General features: G+C 36.3%; 1 protein-coding gene across 3 annotated transcripts in view; it reads left to right on the forward strand.

Annotated features, from left to right (window-relative positions):
- ZRANB3 (zinc finger RANBP2-type containing 3) overlaps nucleotides 1-27,507 on the forward strand; it is a 306,476-nt gene that overhangs the window by 197,268 nt on the left and 81,701 nt on the right. For all 3 annotated transcript variants that reach the window (XM_078451346.2, XM_078451347.2, XM_078451348.2), the window contains 2 exons: nucleotides 20,619-20,790; nucleotides 23,082-23,198. In XM_078451346.2, coding sequence (XP_078307472.2) covers nucleotides 20,619-20,790; nucleotides 23,082-23,198 — 289 coding nt within the window. The remainder of the gene's footprint in view (nucleotides 1-20,618; nucleotides 20,791-23,081; nucleotides 23,199-27,507) is intronic.

A 27,507-nucleotide genomic window follows, 5' to 3' on the forward strand; every position in this document is an offset into this window, starting at 1 on the left:
TCAGAAATGGCAACTTTAATAAATGTTCTTTTACACAGAAAAAGGGGACACATATATAATCCAGCGAAGCATTCTGTTATCGGCAGCCACCTTCAAAAGGCACACTATGGGAAGACAAATTTGTCCTCCCTGATATCATGCTTAAAGGTTAAGAATATCTCAGCATATTTTTATGAAAATCTATCAAATTTTCTAAACTTTCATTACTGCTGATATTTTGTGCCATTTCTACCTCTTAGGAGAAATAGTTGTCTAAATTTTTATGAGAGAGAAAATGCTGGATGTCAATACATGTTAAAGGTATTTGTAGCCATTTTCCATAAGTGTTAATTAATAGGTCTTGCCAGCTTCAAGAAATGTCTCTTATGGAATTGCACTGTATTTTGTCCTCAGCACTGTCACATTTAATGTTCTTATCTATGAGCTAAATAGAGGTCAGGTCTATTCCATTTGCAAATGGCTAAAATATGAGAAAAATGGTGAATATACTGGATGGCAGAGATAAGTTTGAAAAATAATTAGATAAAAATTAATAGGACAAATTTTGCACTTTTGCTTAGAAAGTCTGCTTTGTGTGGAAGGGATTTGAGAAATCCTCACCTATTATCACTAGTTTAGTTCAAAAAGACTTCTGGTTTTGAATAAACATAGGCTAAGCTGAAGCCACCGGTCTGTCATAACTGGTAAAAATAAGGTAATACTGAGACATACTATTCAGATTAACATTCCGGGTAAGGGATGGTTCTACTCCACTCATTGATTAGACTATATCTGGAGTGGGTTTAATTTTGAATTAACCCATTCATTCAAAAAATATTTATAGGGTATCTTGTTATTTGCAATGCTATGTGTTAGGCATCAGATATGCATTACAGAACAACACCTACATGGTTCCAACCTTCACTGAGGTCTCAAGTCAAACAAACACTAACCAGATAATAACAGTTGTGGTGAGTGTCATAAAAGGGAAGTAAAGGATATTATGGCAGAGTTTAACAGAGTGAACATTCACGTCACAAAGGACAGAAAGGGCATCCTGTGAGTAAGTGATATTATTTGCATTCCAGGAAGAGAAATTTTATGTGCTAAGTCTGAGAGCAAAAGAGACTACTAAGCCTTTGAGGAACTAAAAGTAGGCCAGGTCATATGAATATTTTTAAGCTAATAAAACAGAGTCTCAAGACAGAATGGAGTTAGTTATGGGTGTATTATATGGGGTCTTCTTCATCAGAATAGTAGTAAGAAGGCACTGGAAGGTGTTTTATGTTTTTTATTTGTTAGTATTGCAAGAGTTTTTTTATTACAGTGAAATATACATGAGAAAATTTACCATTTTAACCACTTTTAAGTTTATAGTTCGGTTATATTAAGTACATTCATGTTGTGTGAACATCACCACGATCTATCTCCAGAACTCACTCATCATCCCAAACATTAAACAATAACTCCCCATTCCCTCTGCCTGCTAGCCTCCTCAGTGTGGGGTTTTAAAGCATGAAAGGCACATGCATGACTAGATGTACAAGTCTGCTTTGTACATCACTTTAAGACCACACTTTCACATTGTTCAAACTTCTAAATCTATATAAGAGTGTGTATTTTGAAAAATATTTTCACTCACTTTTTTCTGGAAACTATGTTGTTTTTAATTTTTTCACAGAAATTGTGTGCATTTTCAAGCAAATTCATATTTTTTAAGTTTATTTATTTTGAGGGGGGGGAGGAGCAGAGAGAGAGAGAACTCTAAGCAGGCTCTGCACTGTCAGCACAGAGCCGGATGTGGGGCTTGAACCCACAAACCTCAAGATTATAACCTGAGCTGAAGTCAAATGCTCAACCGACTGAACCACCCAGGCATCCAACAGATACATATTTTTTACACAGATGCTACACAGTGTAAACATCTGCATTGTTTTTTATTTTGTCCTTATGGACCTGAGCAGAGGTTCACTTATTTGTTCTTTTTTTTTTTTGTATGTATAAATAACTTCATCCTTTTTTATGGCTACATGGTATTACTGAGAATATCTATGTTTTTTAGGGTGGCAAGAAGATGATGAGTTTAATTTTTTTGGAAATGGGAAAGACAGTTATGTGCTTAGAGAAATGGAAAAATAGAGGGGCGAATGTTTGATGGATGTCTACACAGTGTGAGATATTGCTGAAAGGGGAGTGAGATAATGAGATTAGTGTGGCATAATTGCAGCACACTGAGTATCCATTTGAGAACAGCAATTTTAGATTTGTTGTGGAACTGGTATTCTGGCAAAGGTACAATTTCCCCAGCAACACCTAGTAGTGTGGGTACAGTCTTAGAAAAGTCTTTTGGTTGGATCTATCCAAGATTTTTTTTTTTTTAACCAGCTTGTGACAGGTGGACTGTGGGACAAGGAAATTATGTGATGTTAATAAGAGCAAAGTTGATGTATGGACTGGGAAATCCATGCAAGGTGAGGAAAGGCATGAAGACAGGAAGGATGTTGTGGATATAGTGAAAGTAGTGTGGTCAATTGACGGAAAGGTCCTGATGTGATAGTGAAGATACAGTGGGTATAAGTGAACAACTGGACCAGAAAGTGGGGCATTACAGAGTGGAATGTCTGAATTTACCAGGTAGAACTGGAATGGTTGGAGTAGAGTTTTAGAAAGGTCATTGGAGATAAGGAGCATGAGGAACTGAGAGGGGACTAACAGTTATATTATAGGAAGTATGTTAACAAATGAAAACATAGCTGGGAAAGGGTGACCAGAATAGTGAGAGTATTTCATATTCATCTCTACAAATGCCTGTGTTATTGATTGCCTACTATATTTAAGACATTATTTCAGACCTGCCGGCAATACAAAGATGAATAAGACATAGTGCTTGATCTTATGAAGCCTATAGGAATTTGAAAAAGAGAAGGCTTAGGGGGAACAAGTCTTTAAATATTTAAAGATCTGTCATGTTTGAAAGGAATTAGACTTTTGTCTTTGTGGCCTCAGGGGGCAAAAGTATTATCAAGAAATGAAACTTAATAGGGACGTGGATTTTGGCTTAATATGAGTAAGAACTTATAAAATATACATACATATATATGAAAAAAAAGTATAATACTATATAATAAACCCAGAAAGAAAAATGCTATAATCCAAGTATACTAACAAGTAAATTGTTTTTATTTTTCTCTATAGCCTACATGTAATACTGTCATCTGCTAATTTCAGTCAGCATCACTTTACCCCATGCTTTAATCTTGTCTTTTTAAGTTGTTTTATTTTCCTTTGTTTTTACTAATTTAAAGATCTTGTATTGCTTTGGAAAAATGATCATTGTAACAAATCAAACAAGAAAAAAATTTTATTTTATTTTATTTTTTAAATTTTTTTTTTAACCTTTATTTATTTTTGAGACAGAGAGAGACAGAGCATGAGTGGGGGAGGGTCAGAGAGAGGGAGATACAGAATCCGAAACAGGCTCCAGGCTCCAAGCTGTCAGCACAGAGCCCGACGCGGGGCTCGAACTCACGGACCGCGAGATCATGACCTGAGCTGAACTCGGCCGCCTAACCGACTGAGCCACCCAGGCGCCCCAAGAAAAAAATTTTAAATAAGTAAAAATTAACTAAATTCTCACTATGTAGAAATAACCATTACTAAGTGTGTTTTGGTAACTTTCTCTTTAGATAGCTTCTTTACTTAGGTCAGTAAGAGGTCAGAGGTAGAGACAGAAGGAGAAAGAGTGAGAAATGGAGATGAATAGGTAGGCAATTTTATTTAATTAGAGCCATATTATATATAGTCTTCTGTACTATGATTTTTTATTGAACATTATTGTTAGAATATCTCTCCAATCAGTAACTAAAATATGTCATTTTTATTAGGTGCATATTACGTTTTATATATAAGGCATATATTTTAGATATATTAGCTTTAATTCTTTCAACAGTTCTCTTAAGAATGATGATACTAAAATGATTCCATTTTATAGATGAGTAAACAGGTTTGGAAGAAGTCCCTTGTCCAAATCACAAAACTAAAAAGTAAAAGAGCAGTAATTTAAACACCTCTTGTCACCATTTTTCTTCCACTCTCTTTCCAGTGTTTGAATTATCTGGTAATTCACTATCTGTGTCTCTAGGATTCACCATGGACTAAATAAATTAAATATTGTTCTCTAAAAGATTAAGTAGTAGACTGCTTCTTTCTTGGTCAACTTTTTATATTATAATTATTTCCTTTTTTCAATCTTTTGTTTTTCAATAAAACCATCATAATTTGTATTCAAAGATTCCAACAGATCTGTCAACTTCCAAAATGTCATACAAGCACATAATATACATGTATGTATTTTTTTCATATTCCTGGAGGTCCCCTTTCCACAGACCTCTGTTTTACTTTAATTTCAACTGCTTTTTCTTTGGACATGGTGCACACCTGTCATCCATTCTGCTCTGTTGCATTCTCAAGTTCCTGATTCCCCAGCTTTTGTTTTTTCCTTATTTTCTGGTCTTCTTTTTAATATTTTATTATGGAAAAAATTCAATATGTACAAAAGTAGACAATAGTATAATGAATCCCCATGTACTCTTTATCAGCTTCAGTATTTACCAACTCATAGCCACTATTGTTCTAGCTATACAAGCATGCCTCATTTTATTGTGCTTTGCTTTTTTGTGCTTCACAGTATATTTTTTACAAATTGAAGATTTTGGGCAACCTATGTCATGTAAATGTATCAGTGCCATTTTTTACCAGCATTTGCTCACTTCATGTCTCTGTGTCACATTTTGGTAATTCCTACAATATTTCAAAATGTTTCATTATAATCATATTTGATTATGGTGATCTTGATGTTATATTATCATTGTTTTGGGGGGCCACAAACCACACCATAGAAGATGACAAACTTAATTGATAAATACTCTGTGTGTTCTGACTATTCCACCAACCCGCTGTCTCCCCCACCTTTCTCTATCTCCTTGGGCCTCTATTTCCTGAAACACAACAACATTGAAACAAGGAAAATATCAACCCTACCATGGCCTCTAAATGTTCATGTGAAAGGAATTTACTGTTTTAGGGTGCTTGTTGCTGCTGAGGTTTTTTTGGTTTTATTTTATTTTTTGTTTTTAACTTTTCTTCTGTTTGCTGCATTGTATGTTTACTCTGAATTTCTTTTTCATTTTGTTTTCCTCTCTGTTGTTCATATTGGATGCTTTCTTCAGTGTCTGTCGATATTTGAAAGTCCATTCATATTTAAGATTGAAAATGTAAAAAGTTAGGGCACCCTGGGGGCTCAGTCAATTAAGATTCAGTCGACTCTTGATTTCAAGTCAGGTCATGATCTCAGGGTTTGTGAGTTTGAGCCCCACGTTGGGATCTGCACTGACAGCACAGAGGCTGCTTGGAATTTTCTCTTTCCGTCTTTCTGCCCCTCCCCTACTCATATACATGTGCACACACATGCTCCCTCTCTCAAAATAAATTAAAAAAAAAAAGAAAATGTAAAAAGTTGACTGGTTGATTAGAAGAGCTTTTTGACTAGAAAAGTATGAGCTTTTCACTGGGAAATCCCCAAATGTTAATATGTGGACATTAATATGTTGATATGTGTCTTTCTGTGACCTTTTAAACTTTTTTTTTTTTATTTTTTTTAACGTTTATTTATTTTTGAAAGACAGAGCGAAACAGGGCGTGAGTGTGGGAGGGGCAGAGAGAGAAGAAGACACAGAATCTGAAGCAGGCTCCAGGCTCTGAGCTGTCAGCACAGAGGCTGATGTGGGGCTCAAACCCATAGACCGCGAGATCATGACCTGAGCTGAAGTCAGATGCTTAACCAACTGAGCCACCCAGGCACCCCATGACCTTTTAAACTTTTTAAGGGAAAAAGGTATCCTCCACTCTTCTGCTGTTTGTGGAGGTTTAAACTTAGCTACCATCTTTGTGTCATAAACAAGGGAAGCAGAATAATATTCTTAATCCTCAGTATGTAGACTTGATCTCAGCCTGTCTTGTTTTCATATGGCACCTCTCCCCACCTTCTATTATTGTTTTGTTTTGTTTTTTTAAAGGTTTGAACCCTGATTCAGTTTCTTTATATAATAAAACTATGGTCTTGTGGGTTGGGATGAGAATGACTAGAGAATCTGGTCATTTAAGCATTCCTTATACAGACTTTCAACCATTGTTCTGGTTTTAGCTACCATCTCATACTTCCACTCCTAAGGTATCTGATGCTTTTAATTGTGGACAGCCTTTTTTAAGTTGTTGGTATTTTGTGTTCTCAGTCTTGTTAGCATCTTCATCTCTTTTTCTACTTCTAGAATATGTTCACATTTTGACTGTTGTGGTTTGGGTTTTTTCGTTTTTTGTTTTTTGTTTTATTTTGTTTTGTTGGCATTATCTTTGCCCTGATGAGTTAGCGTATTCATATTGTTTTGTACTCATTTTGATTGAGGATAAATGTAGATGTTCACTCACCATGTTTTAACGAGAACGTACCCTCTACATACTTTCTCTTTTCCAAAAATTGTTTGAAATTCCTTACCCGTTACTTTTCTCTCATTCTCTTTGGTCGTGTTGTGTAATAGCTTAAATTCCTTTCTTCTCATGTTAGAAGGTTTTCCGTAGAAAGAATTGATAAATATAATTAATTTGCCAAGCTTAATTATATGTCCCTCCACAAGCTCCGGTTATTGCTTTAGTTTTTGCTTGCTCATGTAAATTTATTCTCAAGACTTGGGGAGTGGGGGCGCCTGTGTGGCTAAGTCGGTGAAGCAACCAACTGTTGATTTCAGCTCAGGTAATGGCCTCAGGTTTTGTGAGTTTGAGTCCCCACATTAGGCTCAGTGCTGACAGTGTGGACCCTGCTTGGGATTTTCTCTCTCTCTCCCTCTCTGCCCCTCCTTCCCCTCAAAAATAGATAAATCAACTTTGAATTTTTTTAAAAAGGTATGGAAAAAAAAAAACTGTGGGATATTCATTATTCACTTCTTCATTAATTTATAAACTACTTGTTGTATGTCAGGCATTATACTAGGTGCCAGGAATACAAACACATAGTCCTTGCCATCAAGCTTACACTTAGGATGGTGCTCCTGGGTGGCTCAGTCGGTTAAGCGTCTGACTTCAGCTCAGGTCATGATCTCGCGGTTTGTGAGTTCAAGCCCTGCATCGGGCTGTGTGCTGACAATTTGGAGCCTGGAGCCTGCTTTGGATTCTGTATCTCCCCCTCTCTCTGCCCTTCCCCTGCTCACACTCTGTCTCTGTCTCTCTCTCTCTCTCTCTCTCTCTCTCTCTCTTAAAAATAAAATTAAAATTAAAAAAAAGAAACTTACACTTAGGATATTCACAATTCTAACTCAGGGTTACATAAGAGCTGTGAAGTCATATTACAACTTTGAGATATTTCATGAAGTAATACATTTTCATAGATCTGGATAGATTTTTAATTTGCTCCCAAATGTATCTAAATAGCAAGAAAAATAGTTCTTGGATTCATATGTTGGCTTATCTCTATAACTGAGTTATAGGTGTACCTGGTTTAGGTGAATAGTTTGCCTCAGTTAATTCGGCTTCTTTTGGTCCTGACCACTATTTGATAATTCAAATATGTCTTAATATTTGCTCTGCTATAGAAACATAAGACATTATTTCCAACTCTGTGATTTTCTTGTGCACATTTGAGCTTCTTTTCACTGAACTGGTTCCTAGTGCTTCAGAATCTGCTATTTTACAGAGCTCAAAGAACTCTACTAACAGGAGATGAGTATACTCCTGAGAAGCCATCTGTCTCATGCACATGGCTCACTGCATCTGAATTCTTATATTCCCTTAAATGAAACAGCAACTTCTTACTTTTTCCTACAGTTTGAAGTTTAGAGAACTCAGGTATCCAGTTACACTGATGAGCATGTATGGTCTTCCGAGCAGGATATTATGTCTCAGAACGCTGGGTTCCCAAAGTTTTTTTATATCAAAAGTCAGTTCATTGAATGGGAAACATCCCCATACCCAACTGTCTGACTGGATTGAAGAAATAAATTCTCCATATCTTCCTGAAGGATTTTCCATATCTTTCATCCCATCAACTGACTATGGTTAGGGTGGGAAAAAATTACAGTTTGATGATTCCTTTTATCTGCAGCTTGATTACTTACTTTGTAATATACATTCTGCTCTTTTTGTGATGATACCTTACTTGAGTCTCAGAGCAACATAATATTGCAGGATTTGTGGAACAAGTTTATGTTCTGTTTACCTGGTCTGTTATTCTTTACCATTTCTGTAATCTCTCATAGTCATTATCTCTTTATACTCTGAATATTTCCAGTTTTTTCAGTCTGTATTCCTATAATAGATCTTCCCCACTGTACTTTCTTTTTCTGGTGTGTTTACATTAGATTGGTTCCCCTTTGTAACCTGTATATTCTTGTTAGTTGACACAGCCAGAACTACACATTGGATTATGCTTATTGTGTATCATTATTTAATATAAGAATGGAGTTTTCTAAATTTCTCCCATTTCTATCATTTGTCAAAGTTGTTTGTTGTTAAGTGCTCATATATTGTAGTGGAAAAGCAAAATGCTAGAACCATCTTTATAAAAACAGTTTGGCTATTTTTTAAATAAAGTTAAACATATAAAAACTACAAAATATTAAAGAAGGAATAAAAGAAAGATCCAAATAAGTGAAGTAGAATACCATGTTCATGGACTAGAAGAGCCACATTTTTGAAAATACCATTCTTCTCAAACTGTTGTATTGATTCAATGCAAATAATACAATTTCCAGAAGGATTTTTCTAGAAATTTGCATTTTAAATGTAAAATCCATATGCAAAGGCAAAGGATAGCTAACACATCTTTGAAAAAGAAAGAAGTTGGGAAATTCACACTAGTTTTGTGTATAGTCATCAACAAAGTGGAGGCATGTAGGTCAGTGGAATAGGACAGAAAATCTAGAAGTAGAGCCTCACATATATGGCAAATTGATTTGAACAATTTCTTTGTATGTTTGATTCACATATGTTCGTATTTCATTCTTTACATAATCCTTTGTAAAAGGTGTAATTTTCCCATTTTACAGACGGGAATAGTAAGGATTAAAATATTAAGCAATGGGTCCGACATTATGTAACTAAAAGGTGCAGAACTCAGAATTCAAACGTTGGTCATCTGACTTCTATCCCAGGATCTTTTTACTATGCGATGCATCCTACCTCCAACCAGGACTGTGATTCCAGTGTTGGTGCCTCTACTTCATCTCCTTTTTCCTGCTGTTTTTCATTTTCTCCTTTTTTTCCCCACTGTCACTCCTTTTTACAGCCTTAACCTTTCCCTTAGTTGACTGATAATTTGAACTCTTCTATACTATGTCTGTTGAGCCCTGTTTGCAAAGACAGAACATTTTTTCTAGATATTGAAAACCACCAACTGCCTCATGAGAGTCATCCACATTGTCTCAGATTGTCCTTTGTGTGGTTACCTGGGTCCCAGTTTGCATTTATGGTCCGATTTATTGGAATTAAGTTGTCTTAAGAGTAAGCTCTAAGGAGAGGAGATTTTCTCTTCAATACCTCATAAGCTTTTTCTTGGGAGATATACAATGTTTTCTTTATGTAGCATCTTTTTGGAACTTGTGAAAAAAGAGATGGTGAACTGAAGGTTGCACATTAAATCTTACTTTCTGGTATTCCTTAAGTTCTACTGCCAGATTTTGTTAAATTTGTTTCTTTCCTCTAATTGTTTCCTTCTAGGCCTTTTAAAATTTTTTCTAGAATTGGTCATCCATGTTAGGATTTATATTGTGAGGTTAACCTTAACATCTACTTCAGGGCAGATGTCAGGGTCTGGTCAGGATGCATGGAGTCTCAAGGATCAGACTCCTCTCTGGGCCCTTAACCCTTTGTCATTAATTTTCTTTCCTGGTGCTTCTTAGCCTTGCCAGAAATTCCAGTTTTGTCCTCAGTGCTCAGGAATAGCCACATCAAAGAATTGTGTAGGGCAAGGTATGGGGAAAGGGAGTTTCCATGCCCTCTCTAATCACTCCACTCTCCCCCAAATGTCCCATATGTTCACCAGTCAGGGATCTGTGTAGTCAACTGATTTTTTAGAAAGATGCAAAGCACTTCTGTGTACAAAGGTGTCTTTTCACCAAATGTTCCTGGAACAATTAGATATCCTTATGCAAAAACAGACGGGGCGGGGGGGGGGAAGCAAAAACAGCAGCTCAATTCATATCTCTCACTGTGTGTAAAACTTAACTAAAAATGGATTGTAGAGGATTCTGGGAAAATGGCTGAGTAGGAATCATCAGGAATCTGTCTTCCCACCGAGACATTAATTGGCACTCACAGAATCTGTCCAATGTCATAATTTTGTAACTGAGTTATATTGAAGACTTGCAACTTCCACAGGAAGTTGGACAGTAAATTGTGGTAAAAATTTTGGTGAAAATTTACTGGACAGTAAATTTTGGTTAATTTCAGTCAGTTGCAACTGTTACCAAAGTAACAGCTACCATCTTCTGCCTCCAGCCCCGTGGCAGACAGCTTCATACGTGCTCCTGGAACAAGTTGTACATGACTTGTGGCTAAGCAAAAAGAACCTTTTTCTCCACATATCAAAGACCTTTTCTCTGGGGGCACCTGGATGTCTGAGTCGGTTATGCATCCAACTCTTGATTTCGTCTCAGGTCGTGATCTCACAGTTCACAGATTTAGGCCCTGCATCTGGTTCTGTGCTGACAGTATAGAGCCTGCTTGGGATTCTCTCTCTTCCTCTCTCTTGGCACCTCCCCCATTCTTGCTCTCTCAAAATAAACTTAAAAAAAAAAAATCTCTGATAACCAATTGGTACTTTTCATCATAGAGGTACAGATGAAGTGGGGTCATCCATTGTTGTTGCACCTATTCCCCGTTGCATTCTCCTCCCCCGCCTTTTGACTGAAGCAACTTCTATAGGATTTAAGGGGCTGATGCCATACCCCTAATATTTCATTTTTTTTCCCCATTTGGGAACCAGACATTTAGGACTAAGACATCCAGACACAACTGCATAAATTTTAAAGTGACTGTGCATGCCCAGGAAAAGACACAGGCTCAGAAGAGAACTGAGAAGACCTCAGGTTTATACCTCAGGCTTACCCTTAGCACAGAGACAGCTTACAAAAGTTAAAAAATAAATGAATAAATGATCAAAAAGAATAACAACAACAACAAAAACGAGTAAAACATGGAGGAGGGGGAGAGTCTGACTTATAAGGTTACCACATTATATTTGAGCATGAGTTTAGTGATCTCTATTTATATAGTTCTCAGTAATTTCCATGTATAGTTAAGTTATAGTCAACTCGCTGTGGGAATGACTTCCAGGAACACTCCTAGGGCAGGAATGGCAGATGCATTGCTTTGTGAACTTGTCCTTGGTACCTGGTGCTGGAAGGATATGAATAGTGGAGGAGAAGCAAGGTTGAAACGTATGCAGCCAAAGGATTAATCTGTGAATAGTTGTTTGAATTCTTAGAGCTCATATGTGGTAGAAACTTGATAAAAAATTTTCAAATTGGATAATTCGGAAATAATTTTGCCCAACGTGCTGATAAGTTGCAAGCCTGAAAGAAACTTTGAAAAAGTAACAATTATAAAAAACAAAGTTTGCTCATCCATGCTTGGTTCAAATCTGAATCATCCTATTTCTTTGTAGAAAATAATACAAAGGGGTCATGTGAAGAGACAAAGTATAAGCAGTAGAAAATGTAGAAAAGGCATTATAGATGTGTATCCAGTGGTTAATTAATGAAAATGTATTATTTTCCTGGTTTTGGAGACATATGGAATTATTTACAAATTTTTTTAAATGGAGATAAAATTGGTATATAACATTATACAGTTTCAAGTGTACCTTATAATTAGACATCTTTATGCAGGGATCACCACTAAAAGTCTAGTTACCATCCATCACCTTATAGTTGATCCCCTTCAACTATTTTCCCCACCTCGCCATGGCCCTTCCTTGAATGACTTATTTCACTTAGCATAATACCTTGGAGATCAATCCATGTTGTTGCAAATGGCAAGATTTCATTATTTTTTTGTGGCTGAGTAGTATTCCACTGTGTGTGTGTGTGTGTGTGTGTGTGTGTGTGTGTGTGTGTGTTTGTGTGCGCGTGCGCATGCATACCACATTTTTATCCATTCTTCCGTCAATGGACATACCCATTTCTTGACTGTTGTAAATAATGCTGCAGTGAACACAGAAATGTATATATATTTTCAAATCAGCATTTTTGGTTTGCATAAATACCCAGAAATAGAATAGCTGGATCGTATGGTGGTTCTTTTCTTAATCTTTTGAGGAATCTCCATAGTGTATCCCATAGCAGCTACACTCAGTGTACGTTGCCACCAGCAGAGTACAAGGGTTCTTTTTTCCCCACATCTTCTTTAACATTTACTACTTCTTGTCTTTATGATAATAGCCATTCCAACAGGTATGAGATGCTATCTCATTATGGTTTTGATTTGCATTTCCCTAATAATTAGTTATGTTGAACATCATTTCATGTGCCTATTGGCCATTTGTATGTCTTCTTTGGAAAAATGTCTACTTAGAGCCTTTGCCCTTTTTTTTTAAATCAGGTTGTTTTGTTGTTACTAAGTTGTATGAATTCTTTGGATATTAATTCCTTATCAGAGATAGGATTTGCAAAAATCTCCCTCAGTTGGTTGCTTGGTTCTTATGAGTAGTTGCTTAATAGTCCGTATTTGGTACAACCTACATTTTATTCAATCATTTGTCTGAAATAGTGGCCCTTCCTGTTTCACACTGTGGAAACTGAGAGTCAGGAAAGAAAGGGGCAAGACCTGAAGTTAAGAATGCTTCTTAGGTCTCAGAATCTCGTTTTGTACACCTTTGCCTCCAACACACAGACACACACACACATACACACACACATGAACTCAGACATAGCAAAAGAATCCCAAGTTCCACATTAAATATAATTTTTACATTATGTCAAATATGGGTTTTAGTCAAGCAGGACTTTGGAGTCTAACTGCCAAGTTTGAATCCTAGTACTACTGTTAACCACCTTTGAGACCTTGGACAAATTCATCAACCTTTCTATGCTTTTGTTTCCTTGTTCACAAGACAGGATGATACTGGTACTTTACCTATCACAGAGAGTTGTGAGGGTTTAATGAATTACTTCATAGAGAATACTTGATTATACTATCATCATTGCAATTGATGTTATTGACATTTGGAGCTAGTAATTTGTTTTGGGGGGTCGTTTTGTTTTGTGTTTTACTTTATTTCTCCTGTTTTTAAAAATCCTCATAGAACTTTGAAAATTCTTAGGCCCTGGGCACTTAAAAGGCCTCCAGCTCAAGATCCTAAGCAATATGACATCAGCACAGGTACTCTTAGCTAAGAAGATCCCTAGACTTCGGGCACCTAGGTGGCTCAGTCAGTTAAGTGTTCAACTTTTGGTTTGGCTCACATCATGATCTCAGGGTTTGCCAATTTGAGCCCTGCGTTAGGCTCTGCACTGACAGTGTGGAGCCCACTTGGGATTTTCTCTCTCTCTTTGCCTCCACACCCCCCCTCAAAAAAATAAATAAACTTAAAAAAAAAAAAGATTTATAGACTTGGTGGGCTTTATTAGGGGAATTTGGGGAATATGGAGGGCAGAGATTGGTATAAGCAACCTTCCCTCACCACTTCTTTTTTAATAAATAAACAACTTTTTTTAAGTTTAGTTCATTTATTTTGAGACATGCAAGCAGGGGAGAGGCAGAGAGAGAATCCGAGGAAGGCTCTGTGCTGTCAGATGTGGGGCTCAGTCTCACAAACCATGAGTTCAGGACCTGAGCCAAAATCAAGGGTCAGGTGCTTAACTAATTAATAAGCGATTTTCTAAGAGCACATGTCACAGCAAAATTGAGTGGAAAGTACAGGGAGCTTCCATATACCCCCTGCACTTAACAAAAGTAAAACCTCCCTGACTCTGAAATTCTGCACCATAATGGCACGTTTGTTATAATCAATGAACCTACATTGACACATCACTATTACCTTATGTCCATAGTTTACATTTTGGTTCATTACCATTGTAGTATCATGTGGAATAGTTTTATTGCCTTAAATTTTCTCTGTGCTTTGCTTCTTCATCGCTCCTTTCTCTGTAACTTCTGGGAACCATCTTACTGTTTCCATAGTTTTGCCTTTTTGAGACTATTTAATAGTTGGAATCACATAGTAGGTAACTTTTTAAGATAAGCTTCTTTGATTTATTAATATACATTTAAGGTGCCTCTATGTCTTTTCATGGCTTGATAGCTCATTCTTGTTTAGTGCCTAGTGGTATTCCACTGCTGGCATGTACCACTGCTTATCCATTCACCTGTTCAAGAATATCTTGATTGCTTCCAAGTTGTGGCAGTTTGGCTGTAAGCATTCATGTGCAGATTTTTGTTTAGACATTAGTTCTCAAATCCTCTGGATAAATATCAAGAAGCATGATTTCTGTATCGTATGGTAAGACTGTCAAATACTCTTCCGAAGTGTCTTTACCATTTTGCATTCCCAGAGCAGTGACTGAGATTTCTTGTCGTTCCACATCCTTGTCAGCATTTGGTATTGTTAGTATTTGAGACTTTAGCCATTCTAATAAGCATATATGAGTTTCTTGTTTTTTTACATTGCAATTTCCTAATGACTTACAATGTTGTACATCATTTCCTATGCTTTCTTGGAATCTGTGTGTCTTTGGTGAGATGCCTGTTTACATCTTTTGCCATTTTTTAATCAAGTTGTTCATTTTTCTTATTAAGAGTTCTTTTTATATTTTGGAAAACAGTCTTTCATAGATCTATCTTTTGCAACTATTTCCCCCAATCTGACTATTGTTTCATTCTCTTGACATTGTCCTTCATAGAGCAGAATGTTTTTATGTTAATGAAGTCCCACTCATCAATTATTTCTTGATTAGATTGTGCCTTTGGTATTGTATCTAAAATGTCATTGCCATACCATGGTCCTTGCAAGTACCTTATAATATTAAAATAATCCTGATTCCTCCCTGTAGTCCCTTGTATCCTCACTGCCCTTCATTTCACTTATGAATAAGCGTAGATAGATAGATTGCTGTCAATCATGTCACTTAATGTGTAAAGCATAGTTCAACAGATAAAAAGAATGTAATGGAATACATTTTTGCTATTATTATTTTGATCATACTGTTGTTAGAGAATTAAGAATAAGAAAAATAAAAGTTTTTATTTTATCTTCACTTATTCATTCCCTAACACTCTTCCCTTCTTTATATAGATCTGATTTTCTGACCTTTATCATTTTCCTTCTCTCTGAAGAACTTCTTTTAGTATTTCTTGCAAAGCCAGTCTTCTAGCAACAAATTTTATTAATTTTTGTTTGGTAAAGTCTTCATTTCTCCTTGACTTTTCAAAAATAATTTCATAGAATACAGAATTCTAGGTTGGTGAATTTTTTCTTTCACCACTTGAAATATTTCTCTTCGCTCTCTTGTTGTGTTAAAGAGGTGAAGTTGTATGTAATTCTTACTTTTGCTCCTGTATAGGCACTATGTTTTTTCCTAAAATTTTGACTTTCTCTCAAGATTTTATCTTTGATTTTCTGAAGTTTGAATATGATGTGTGTAGGTACAGTGTTTGGGGTATATCCTGCTAGATGTTCCTTGAACTTTCTGGTTCAGTGTTTTGGTGTCTTGACATTAAATAGAATAGTTGTCATTATTATTTCAAATATTTCTTCTCTTACATTCTCTCTTTCTTCTTCTTCTGGTATTCCCATTATTTGTATGTTACACTTTTTATAGTTTTTCCCATAGTTTTTGGATGCTCTATTATGTTGCTTTCAGTCTTTTTAAAATTTATTTATTTTGAGAGAGAGAGAGCAGGGGAGGAGTAGAGAGAGAGAGATAGATAGAGAGTATCAAGCAGGCACTGTGCTGTCAGCATGGAGCCTGACACGGGGCTCAATCTCATGAACTGTGAGATTATGACCTGAGCTGAAATCAGGACTCAGTCACTTGACCAACTGAACCACCCCAGTGTTCCAAGTCTTTTTTCCTTAAGCTTTTCAGTTTGGGGATTTTCTATTATATCCTGAAGCTTAGAGAGTCTCTTCTCAGCCATGTCCAGTCTATTAATGGGACCATTAAAGGCATTTTTCATACTGCACATGAACAGGAGAGGGGCAGAGAGAGAGGGAGACACAGAATCCGAAGCAGGCTCCAGGCTCCGAGCTGTCAGCACAGAGCCCAACGCGGGGCTCAAACTCACAGACCGTGAGATCATGACCTGAGCTGAAGTCAAAAGCTCAACTGACTGAGCCACCCAGGTGCCCCTGCATTTCATTTTTATTCTTTCTTAGCATTTCCTTATCTCTGCATATATTATCCATTTATTCTTGCTTGTTTACCTTTCCCATTAATAGCCTTATCATATTTATCATATTTTTTAAAAAATTACAGCATTCCTGACATATATAACTCTGATTCTGATGCTTGCTCTGTCTCTTCAGACTGTTTTTTTACCTTTAAGTATGCCTTATAATAGTTTTTTTTTATTGAAAGGTGGACATGATTAACCAAGTGAAAAGAACTTTAGTAAGTGACTTCTGGTAATGTAGTGGTATAAGTTGTGGAGGGAGGGGAAGGTTTTTATAGTCCATAGGTCTCAATCTTTTGTTGAACTCATATGCCTAGACTGTGAAATAAACCAGTGCTTCTCAGTCGCTTTTCCACACTTAGCCAAGAAAGTATGGCTACAGGGGAATGGAGGTGGCTATTTCTCTTCTAGAGCAGTCAGGCTCTAATAAAATCCTAACAGATTATTCTCTGGTAAAATACTGTTTCTTGAATACAGGCTTCATTTGTTGAGCACCCAATTTTGGCTTAGGTTATGATCTCACAGTTCATGCGTTCGAGCCCCACATGTGGCTTTGTACTGTTAGGGCAGAGTCTGCTTGGTATTCTCTCCATCTCTCTCTGCCCCTCTCCGCTCGCTTTCTCTCTCTTTCTCTCTCTCTCTCACTCAAAAATAAACATTTAAAAAAAATTTTTTTAATGGCAAAGGGTTTGTATAGACGTTTCTCCAAAAAAGACCTGCAAATGGCCAAAAGCACATGAAAAAAAAAATGGCATCATTAATCGTCAGAAAAATGCAAATCAAAACCTCAGTGAGCTACCATTTCATTCCCACTAGGATGGCTGGAATCAAAAAGTCAAATGACCATTTTGTTAGGGTTGCCTGGGTGTTTCAGTTGATTGAGGGTCCGACTTTGGCTCAGGTCATGATCTCATGGTTCATGAGTTCAAACCCTGTGTCAGGCTCTGTGCTGACAGCTCAGAGCCTGGAGCCTGCTTCAGATTCTGTGTCTCCTTCTCTCTCTGCTGCTCCCTCACTTGTGCTCTCTCTCTCTGTCTCTCTCTCTCTCCCTCTCTCTCAAAAATAAACATTAAAAAAAAAGTCAGATTACAAGTATTGGTAAGGTTTTGGAAAAATTGGATCCCTTGAACACTGTTAGTGGTAATGTGATCTGATATAGCTGCTTTGGAAAACTACCTGGCACTTTCTCAAATGGTTAAATGTAGTCGTACCATATGACTCAGCTTTTCAACACAAGGTATATACCCAAGAGTAATGAAAAATATATGTCCAACAAATACTTGTACGTGAATGCTTTCAGGAACATTATTTATAAAAGCCAAAAGTTGGAAACAACCGAAATGTCTGTCAACAGATAAATGGGATGGTATATCCATATAATGGAATATTATTTAGCCCTAAAAAATGAATATATGCTACAGCATGGGTGAACCTTGAAAACATTACAAAATTAGTAAAGTGAGGGGTACAGTCACAAGAGACTATACACTATTAATTCTCTGTCTATGAAAGTTTAGGGAAATCCTTTGAGATAGAAAATGGATTAATGGTTGCTTAGGTTTTGGGGGCAGGACAGTGGTTAAGGGATTGATAGCTAAAGATTATGGGGTTCCTTCTTGAGATGTTGAAAACGTTCTAACATTTACTGTGGTGATGGTTGGTCATAACTGAGAGGACATGAGAAATCATTGAATTGTGTACTTTAAGTGGGTGAATTATATGGCATTATGAATTACATCTCAGTAAAGCTGCTTAAACAAAAGAACAGGCTATTCTAAAAGTATATGTATTTACCATCAAATTTAGCAGGAAGAGACCAGACATTTATAAGTGACATATCCTTTAGCCTCCCCTCCCCATCTCATTTCCCCTTTATACCCCAAACTTGAGGCAGGGTGTTCTGCAGCATGTGGCCTGCCAACACTCTAAAGAGGGCCACCTCTAGCAGTCTGACTCCAGCCTAAAGAGAAAGGGTGTTGGGAGAAAGGATTTCTCTAAACCATAGCTCATACCAGGCACAGGGCTTGCAATCAATCAGTGATAAAGCACCCCAGAGGCAACTGGCTATAAAAGCTTCTCTCCATAGTGCATCCTTTCCTGGAGGAGTGAGGAAATGTTTGCCTGTTATGATACAGTTCCATCTGAAATTAGATTGCTCTGACTTCTAAACAGACTTGCCCTTTCAGAGCACAAATATTGGTGCTCTGGATGAGGCAAGTGAGGCCCATGTGGTTGGCCTGTGTGAAGACATCTGTGTGCTGTCCCTGCCATTATGGAACACTTGTGCCAGAAGACCTCCACCTAGCATGTTGTATACCTGCACACTGTATTGCATAGATGGAGAGTGTGCAGAATTCATTTTAATTGTAAACATTTCATTCTCAAAAAACAAAAGATTCAACCTGTTTTTCCTATCATTGGTAGTTCTGAACATTGGATATATATATATATCTGAACATTGGATATAGATATATAGGTATATTTTGATATTTTAATTATTATTTTAATAATTAAATTATTAATTTAAATTATTTTTAAAAATTTAAAAATATTTTAGTAATTAAATATATATATGTGTATATATATATTTTTTTACCAGGAGGTCAAAATGTACCTAATTATATGATTGTGAATGGAAAAAATGGTGACATAATTGGGTATTGGCAAGTTATTCTTCCAATTTCATTAGTATATAAATTTTTAATATAAATTTGGGGGACATAAGACATTAAAGGAAGTCAACTTCAATAATATAATTTATAGCAATTATAAATAAATCTAGTAAGGCTTTTTTTTTTCTTCTTTTACAATGCCAGCGCTTAGTTTTTCTTTTAAATAACAAGTGAATTTGAGGGGTTTCTGGGTTGCTTAGTTGATTAAGCCTCCAACTCTTGATTTTGATTCAGGTCATGATTTCACAGGTCATTAGATCAAGGGAGCCTGCTTAAGATTCTCCATCTCCCTCTCCCTCTGCCCTTCCGCTGCCTCAAAATAAAAATTAAAAAATAATAAACAAGAAGTGAATTTCTTATTGATCACAACCAAATAATATCTCTCATTTTCTCATACAGTAGTTGCATCCATTCACTCTACTTTTCTAGTTGATTCTACATGCAAATGCATGTTTTTAATGTTGTCTATACTAATCTTGTATGTTTGTTATCAAAATACATTTAATTAAAAAAATAAAGTTAACGAGTTTCAAGTTTCTCAAATTGACACTATTGTCCTAAAATACCACCACAATGCCATTAAAATGAATAATCATTTAAATATTAATGTCAGTAATCATGATACAACCTAACAGGAGTTTTCCTGTTGTTAATTATTCTCTACCAGCTATCTTCAATAGTATGGGCCCTAAAAGATGATTGGGAATTTTGTGGGTAGTTTTTAGGTTGTCATGATAGGGGGATATTATTAGGCCAGCTCTCTTGATCTGTAGGTTCAGTAGATCCAGTAGATTCCAACTCTTTTCTTTACACCCTCAATGCTTGGTTCTTCTAACTTCTGATCTTCTCAAAGTTCTAGAGGATGTGTTCACTTTTGCAAGCACTTTAAGTTGTGGTTTCTTTGCTTTTGCCAAATTAGCTACCATTAGTCTGTCAGCATTGATTTACAAATATATGTTGAGTTTTTTTTATCCTATGATTTTTTCTCTCCCCTCCTCTCTTCATAGTGGGTTTGTGTCTTTTTTTTTTTTTTTTAATTTCCTTTACTGTCTGTCCAGTGGTTTCAAAGGAAGAAGAGATCACCAAGTGATGAATCTGTTATGCTTAACAGCAGAGTGGGAGATACCTTCTCTTAGAGATTATGGCAGTGTTCTAGGTGGTTTGATTGTTATGTAGACTAGCTGGTACACTGGCAAGTAGTGCCTACATGGGGCTAGATCTGTTTAGCACACTGCCATTTGTGAGCCCACCCAAAATGCCAGTGGTGATTAAAGTTATCAGTTCATTCGAGTCTTGCATTAACTCAGCATAAGCAGTATGTTAGACAATTAACATTTTCTGTGCCTGAGAGTAATATGTAATCTTATTACTATTTCTCAAGCTGAGCTTTTAGAAACTAATTTGCATTCAGAAACAACAGTAAAAACAGTGTCTGGGCTCCTTATCATTAAAAGGAAAAAGAAACCTGGAAAAATTGTTTTCCTGCTCTAACAGTCAGCTTTGCAACATAATTTTTCTGCATGTTAACAGATTTTTTGGTAAAAGGCCTCAGTGGGATTATAGAGGGGCATCAAATCTGAATGAACTTCATCATCTACTAAGTGACATAATGATTAGAAGATTGAAGACTGATGTTTTAACCCAGCTGCCCCCTAAAGTCAGGCAGCGGATTCCCTTTGATCTTCCATCAGCAGCTGCCAAGGTAAGAACATGTGTTTGATTGGAAGTCTTTTTTCTTTTTTGATTTTTTTTAAAGTTTATTTATTTTGAGAGAGAGAGAGAGTGTGTGTGTGTGAGCAGGGGAGGGGCAGAGAGAGAGGGAAAGAGAGAGAATCCCAAGCAGGTTCTGCACTGTCAGTGCAGAGCCTGATGCAGGTCTTGAACTCACGATCCATGAGATCATGACCTGAGCTGAAACCTAAGAGTCGGACACTTAACCAACTGACCAACTCAAGTGCCCCAATTGGAAGTCTTACTTTAAGTCATTTTAAATTATACTATGAAAGATAGTACATATTGATATTTCATAGAAGGAAAAGTCTGCTTTCTTAAAATAGGTTTAATTAATAGAACATATGAACTGGCTTTGTATCATTTTAAGACAAGAACAGGAAGTAATTAACTTCAGTCATCAAATAATGTGAAAAGATTCAGTATCCTACTGATTGAAAAAAATTTCTGCTCACTATAGAAAAAAAGCACTTCAATTGCAACAAAAATTTAGTATTAAGAATTCTAAGGATCTGTAGGGTGTGAAGCCTAATAATTAGGAAGGGAGTTGTGTTTCTTGCTCTAGGATTTTTTTCAAGTTTGAGCTATCTTCTAGAGTAAATTGGAGGTAGGCTTCTTGAGATCTTAAAACTGTGATCATGATGGAAGATGTGAAGGTCCTTAGAAATCCTGACCTACATTTACTTTTAGGGAGTGCAATGCTTATATATTCTCTGAAATTGCTTTAAATCTGGACAAGACTTTGTCGACAAAGACTATTCATTACGTTGTTTTATCTTGAAAGCTTAAGGTAGACATTTTGTAAACATTGAGCAATATGTTATTGGTAAAATAAAATGATCTGATTTTCTTTATCCATTATGTTAGCATTAGAAAGAAAAACAGGGGTACCTGCTTGACTCAGTCAGTTAGGCATCACACTCTTGATTTTAGCTCAGGTAATGATCTCACAGTTCATGGGATAGAGTCATGTATTGGGCTGTATGCTGTCAGCATGGAGCCTGCTAGGGATTCTGTCTCTCTCCCTCTCTCTGCCCCTCCCCTCCTCACACACACACACACTCTCTCTCTCTCAAAATAAATAAATAGACATTAAAAAAAAGAAATAAAAATAAGAGTCAATATGTGACTATGTTACATTTTTATTTTGCTAATATTCCTCAAGTCTTTATGCTTACTTAAATGAAATCCGATTTCTTTATCAAAATACCTGCTGCTGGCACTCTCAACAATAGCCAAATTGTGGAAAGAGCCTAAATGTCCATCAACTGATGAATGGATAAAGAAATTGTGGTTTATATACACAATGGAGTACTACATGGCAATGAGAAAGAACGAAGTATGGCCCTTTGTAGCAACATGGATGGAACTGGAGAGTGTGATGCTAAGTGAAATAAGCCATACAGAGAAAGACAGATACCATATGTTTTCACTCTTATGTGGATCCTGAGAAACTTAACAGAAACCCATGGGGGAGGGGAAGGGAAAAAAAAAAGAGGTTAGAGTGGGAGAGAGCCAAAGCATAAGAGACTGTTAAAAACTGAGAACAAACTGAGGGTTGATGGGGGTTGGGAGGGAGGGGAGGGTGGATGATGGGTATTGAGGAGGGCACCTGTTGGGATGAGCACTGGGTGTTGTATGGAAACCAATTTGACAATAAATTTCATATATTGAAAAAAAAATACCTTCTGCTGTATATATTTTCACTATTTTCCTTATGTATACAGACTTTTATTTTTACTTTACAAAATGTTTTTCCATATGGGGGCGCTCCCATTGTTTGATTTATGGTATTAGCAAAGGGCTTGGCTTTCACCCACAGCTTTTCATTGGTTTTTGTCATTGGTGTGAACATGTGACTGACCTGTCTCCATATTGATGTTTTAAAAAAAGGTTTTTTTTTTAACATTTATTTATTTTTGAGAGACAGAGCACGAGCAGGGGAGGGGCAGAGAGAGGGAGACACAGAATCCAAAGTAGGCTCCAGGCTGTGAGCTGTCAACACAGAGCCCAACACGGTGGGCTCCAACCCACAAACCACGAGATCATGATCTGAGCCGAAGTTGGACACTCAACCGACTGAGCCACCCAGGCGCCCCATATTGATGTTTTTAAATGAACACATTGGTATCTTTGAGAATTTCTTTTTATATCTTTCCAAAGAAAAAAGAAAAAAGAGTAGGACATAATTCATTATTGCATTAGTTGCTTTTCTGTTCTTTATGTTGTATTTCTAAACATTATTATTTTTCTCCCACACAGGAATTGAATACCAGTTTTGAGGAGTGGGAAAAATTAATGAGAGCTCCAAATTCAGGTGCCACCGAGACTGTCATGGGGTTGATTACTCGCATGTTTAAACAAACTGCTATTGCCAAGGTACTCATTGCTGGGATATCATGTATTTGTCTTGATACAAATTATTTAATGTATTTTAATGCTTATATTTCAACAGCTTATTTGCATACTACAGCATGTCTTTGCCATTTAATTTTTTAACTCTCTTTTATGGAAAAATTCAGACATATTCAACATAAACAATGGTATAATAAACACCGTTATATTGGTCCATATACTGATCCTTTCCAATATATGGGTACACTTTGATGAGGGAGTATAATACGCTTTACACTTTTTCATTTAAAGAACATAAATATATTCATCTTTGTCATCAGATTTTTCTGTGGCTTTCGCTACATAACTGCTACAAATAATGTTTTTTTTTATTTAAGTCAATCATTTTTAATTGGTATTGTGTTTCTTGTTCCCTACAGAGATAGATGTGCTCATATTCTATTTGTCTAAAAGTGCAAATTAGAGGTGTTAGAGTTTTAAATCTCAGTTTGAATATAAAGTAGATTCATCACACATTGTTGTTTTTACTAGCATGGTAGAACTTAGACATGCTAATGAGTGTCATTCCTTTCCAATTCTGAGATTTTTTTATAAGATAATTTTTTAAGTAAGGTATATTAAGGTATAATTTACATTCAGTGAAATTCATCCTTTTAAAATGTATAGCCTGATGAGACTTGTCCAATACATAGAGTCAATCACCAGCACCATCAAGATAAAGAATATTTCCATTACCACAAAAAGTTCTTTCATGCACCTTTGTAGTCCTTTGCCTCACACCCGCCCTCTACACCTCAGCATTCACACATCTGCTTTCTATCACTGTAGGTTTGTGTTTTCCTGAATGTTACAAAAATAGAATCATATAGTATATAGTCTTGTGTCTGGCTTCTTTCACTTAGCATAAAGCTTCTGAATACTGATCCATGTTTTTGCCTATGTCATTTCATTTTTTCCATTTTTATTTCTGAATAATATTCTAGTGTATGGATTTATTCCTTCACCAGCTAATGACCATTTGGTGTGCCTTATGAGTTTGGGCCACTGTGAGTAAAATTGCTGTGATCATTCATGTACAGATCTTTATATGGACAGATTTTCATTTCCCTTGAGTAAATAACCAGGAATAGAACGGTTGGGTCATATGGAAGACACAGGTTAAATTTTATAAAAAGCCTGATGAGTTTTACAATTAGTTTGTTAAGTATATACAATTTTGATTGGAATTATTTTGAATTATAAATTCACTTGGAAGAACTGACTTCTTAATACTATTGAATTTCCTGATCTATGGAAAGAGTGTCTTCTTTAATTTCTCCTAGCCTTGTTTTCTAGTCTCAGTGAATACATTTTGCTAGATTTATTCTAGTGATTTCACGTCTTTTTAGGCACTTGTAAATAGTATTTTTAAATTTAAAGTTCTACTTTTTATTGCTAAATGCAGAATTATTGTCTCTTTTTATTTATTGAACTTTTGTCCTTTGATTTTGCTGAGCTCACTTATTAATGCTTATGGATTTTTGGTAAATTGTGTGGGATTTTCTGTATAGAACATCATTTTGTCTGCACGTAAAGACATGGGTGTAATCTTTTATTTATTTTTCTTGACTATCACATTGAAGGAATGCAAATACAGTTTTGAGTAGAAGCAATACGATTGGACAACTTTGCCTTGCTGTCATCCATAGGGGGAAAGCATTCAGCCTTTCACCATTAATTATGATGTTATCTTTAAGTTTTTCATAGATATGCTTTCTTAGGTTCAGAAAACTTTCTTCTTTTATTGAGTTTGTTGAGAGGAAAGATGAAACATGAAAATTTATTACCTGACAGAGCAAGGTTAGCATGAGGGTAGTTACCATAAAAGTGGATAAAAAGAAAATGGCTAAAATTTTAAGAAAATTATAAAGACTTGGCATGGGCTATCCTGACTATTCAGAATAAGGGGGTCTTGACACAGCAAGTCCACACTCACTCAGAAGCTTTATTTCCATTGGCCTCTACCAGGTGCTGACTAGAAGATCATAGAGCACTCCCATTAGTGGACTACTAAGTCCAGTACCTTCTTCCAGAACCTTATATTAAGCAAAACTGCTTCCGCGTGCTGGTTCGTAACAAAAGCTATCTACCCGTGCAGGCTAGCAGAAAACCCTATCGAAATCAGGAACTTGCACTGTTATGAGACAGAGATCCATTATAGCCGGGGGAGAGGCAGAAACTCCAGGGAAGTCCCACCTGTAAGGCTCAGCTGGATCAAGGGGCCTGCCTTACATTGAGTTGGTACTAGGAGACTTAAGAGGTCCCCTGCCCCCTACCAGGAACTTAACACTGAGAAACCATGAAGATCAGTCTGTCAAGGGAGAGAGACATGAGTCTTCAGTGCAAGCATGTAGGGACAACTGGAGTATGCAGCTGGAATACCTAAAAAAAAAACAAAACAAAAAACCTTGGCACATACTAGCACAAGGTAGAAGCATCCTATTGCTGGGGGAGTTCAAAGTTTGTTGTGTATTGGAGGCAAATGTAACAAAAAAAGAACCTAAATATAAGGGGACCTAAATAAAACTCATTACTGACGAGATTGTCTCACTCCTTCCCACACTATCATCCTGATCACCCCCCCTCAAAAAAAAAAAAGCATGCCCATTTCTGGGTATAAGTATCAATTATCTCAGACTGTTCTATTTTTCTACATATAATTTCTCACACATAATAGAAATTATGAAATAAACAAAAGTAATTTTTTAAAAAATAATCCATTCTCAAGAGATAAAGCAAATAATAAAGTCAAACTGATAAATGACTTAGACTGTAGAACTATTAGACAAGGTCTTGTAGAAAGCTATGAATAATATGTTAAATGATCTAGTGGCAAAGGTAAACAGTATACATGAAAAGGTGGAGACTTTCAGAATAAATATGAATATTTTATTTATTTTTAGTTTTTTTGAGAAAGAGACAGCATGCATGTGTGAGCAGGGGAGGCAAGAGAAAATCTTAAGCCATCTCCATGCTCAGCATGGAGCCCAATGTAGGGCTCAATCTCATGACCATAAGATTATGACCTGAGCCAAGATCCTAGAGCAATGAAAACTTTGGTTTACACAGACTCCTTTATGAGTCCAAATGTCCTTCAAACAAATTGTAGTATATCCATACAATGGAATACTCAGTTAAGAGGAATTGAACTATTGGGGCGCCTGGTTGACTCAGTCGGTTAAGTGTCCGACTCTTGATTTTGGCTCAGGTCATGATCTCAAGGTTTGTGAGTTCGAGCCCTGCATCAGCCTCTGCACTGATGGTGTGGAGCCTGCTTGGGATTCTCTCTCTCTCCTTCTCTCTCTGCCCCTCCCCTGCTATCTCTCATTCTCTCTCTCTCAAAAATAAATAAACTTAAAAAAAAAAAAAAAAAGAAGGAATGAACTATTGATAAACACAACAAACTGGATGAATCCAGAGGTCTCATACTGATGGAAAGAAGCCAGTCTCAAAAGTTTACATATGTGACACCATTTTTTTATAACATTTTCAAAACAATGGAATTATGATGGTAGAAAGTGTTATTATACCAATGCCATTTTCCTAGTACTATGGTTATATAAGAAATTATCATTAGGGAAGCTAGATTAAGGTTACACAGAAACTATTTTTTTGCAACCTCTGGTGTGTCTAAAATTATTTCAAGATAAAACGTTTTAAAATGTACGTATAATGGACACAATAATCTAATGACAAAAAAGAAATCTAAATTAATCCAAAAAAGGCAGAAAAGAAAGGAAAAAGAACAACTGGCTCAATCAGAACACAACTAATAAGATGTTGGGTTTTAATCTAGTTTTATCAATAATTACATAGAATGTAAATGATCTAAACCCACCAAGTTAAATGGTAGGAAGTGTCACATCGCATAAATCATGATATCTGCAAAAAAGTTATTTTTATGTATGAAGGCGAAACGTTAAAAATAAATGGATGAAAAAAGTTATATCATGCAAACATAATCAAAGGAAAGCTGATGTGTAAATACTGTAATATCAGATAATAGAGACTTCAGAACAAAGATTATTTCCAGGATTAAAGAGGAAATTGATAGGTCACTAAGATGACAACATAGGTTGTTCCTGAATTTGTTACTCCTCACAAGAACAATAACTCACAAGTATTCAGGAAGAAGATACCCCTAAGAGAATCTTAGCACACAGGGGTAAGGCTGAAATATCCCTTCCTTCCCCCCTCTCCCCCATACCCTAAAGACCAAGACAGACCACATTATAAGGGTAAGAGAAGTGGCTACATGTTGACTGCATAGCTGTACCCCTTAGTCAATGTAGCA

Source organism: Panthera onca, chromosome C1 (genome assembly GCF_046562875.1).
Source record: "Panthera onca isolate mPanOnc1 chromosome C1, mPanOnc1 haplotype 2, whole genome shotgun sequence".
NCBI classification, from domain to species: Eukaryota; Metazoa; Chordata; class Mammalia; order Carnivora; family Felidae; genus Panthera; species Panthera onca.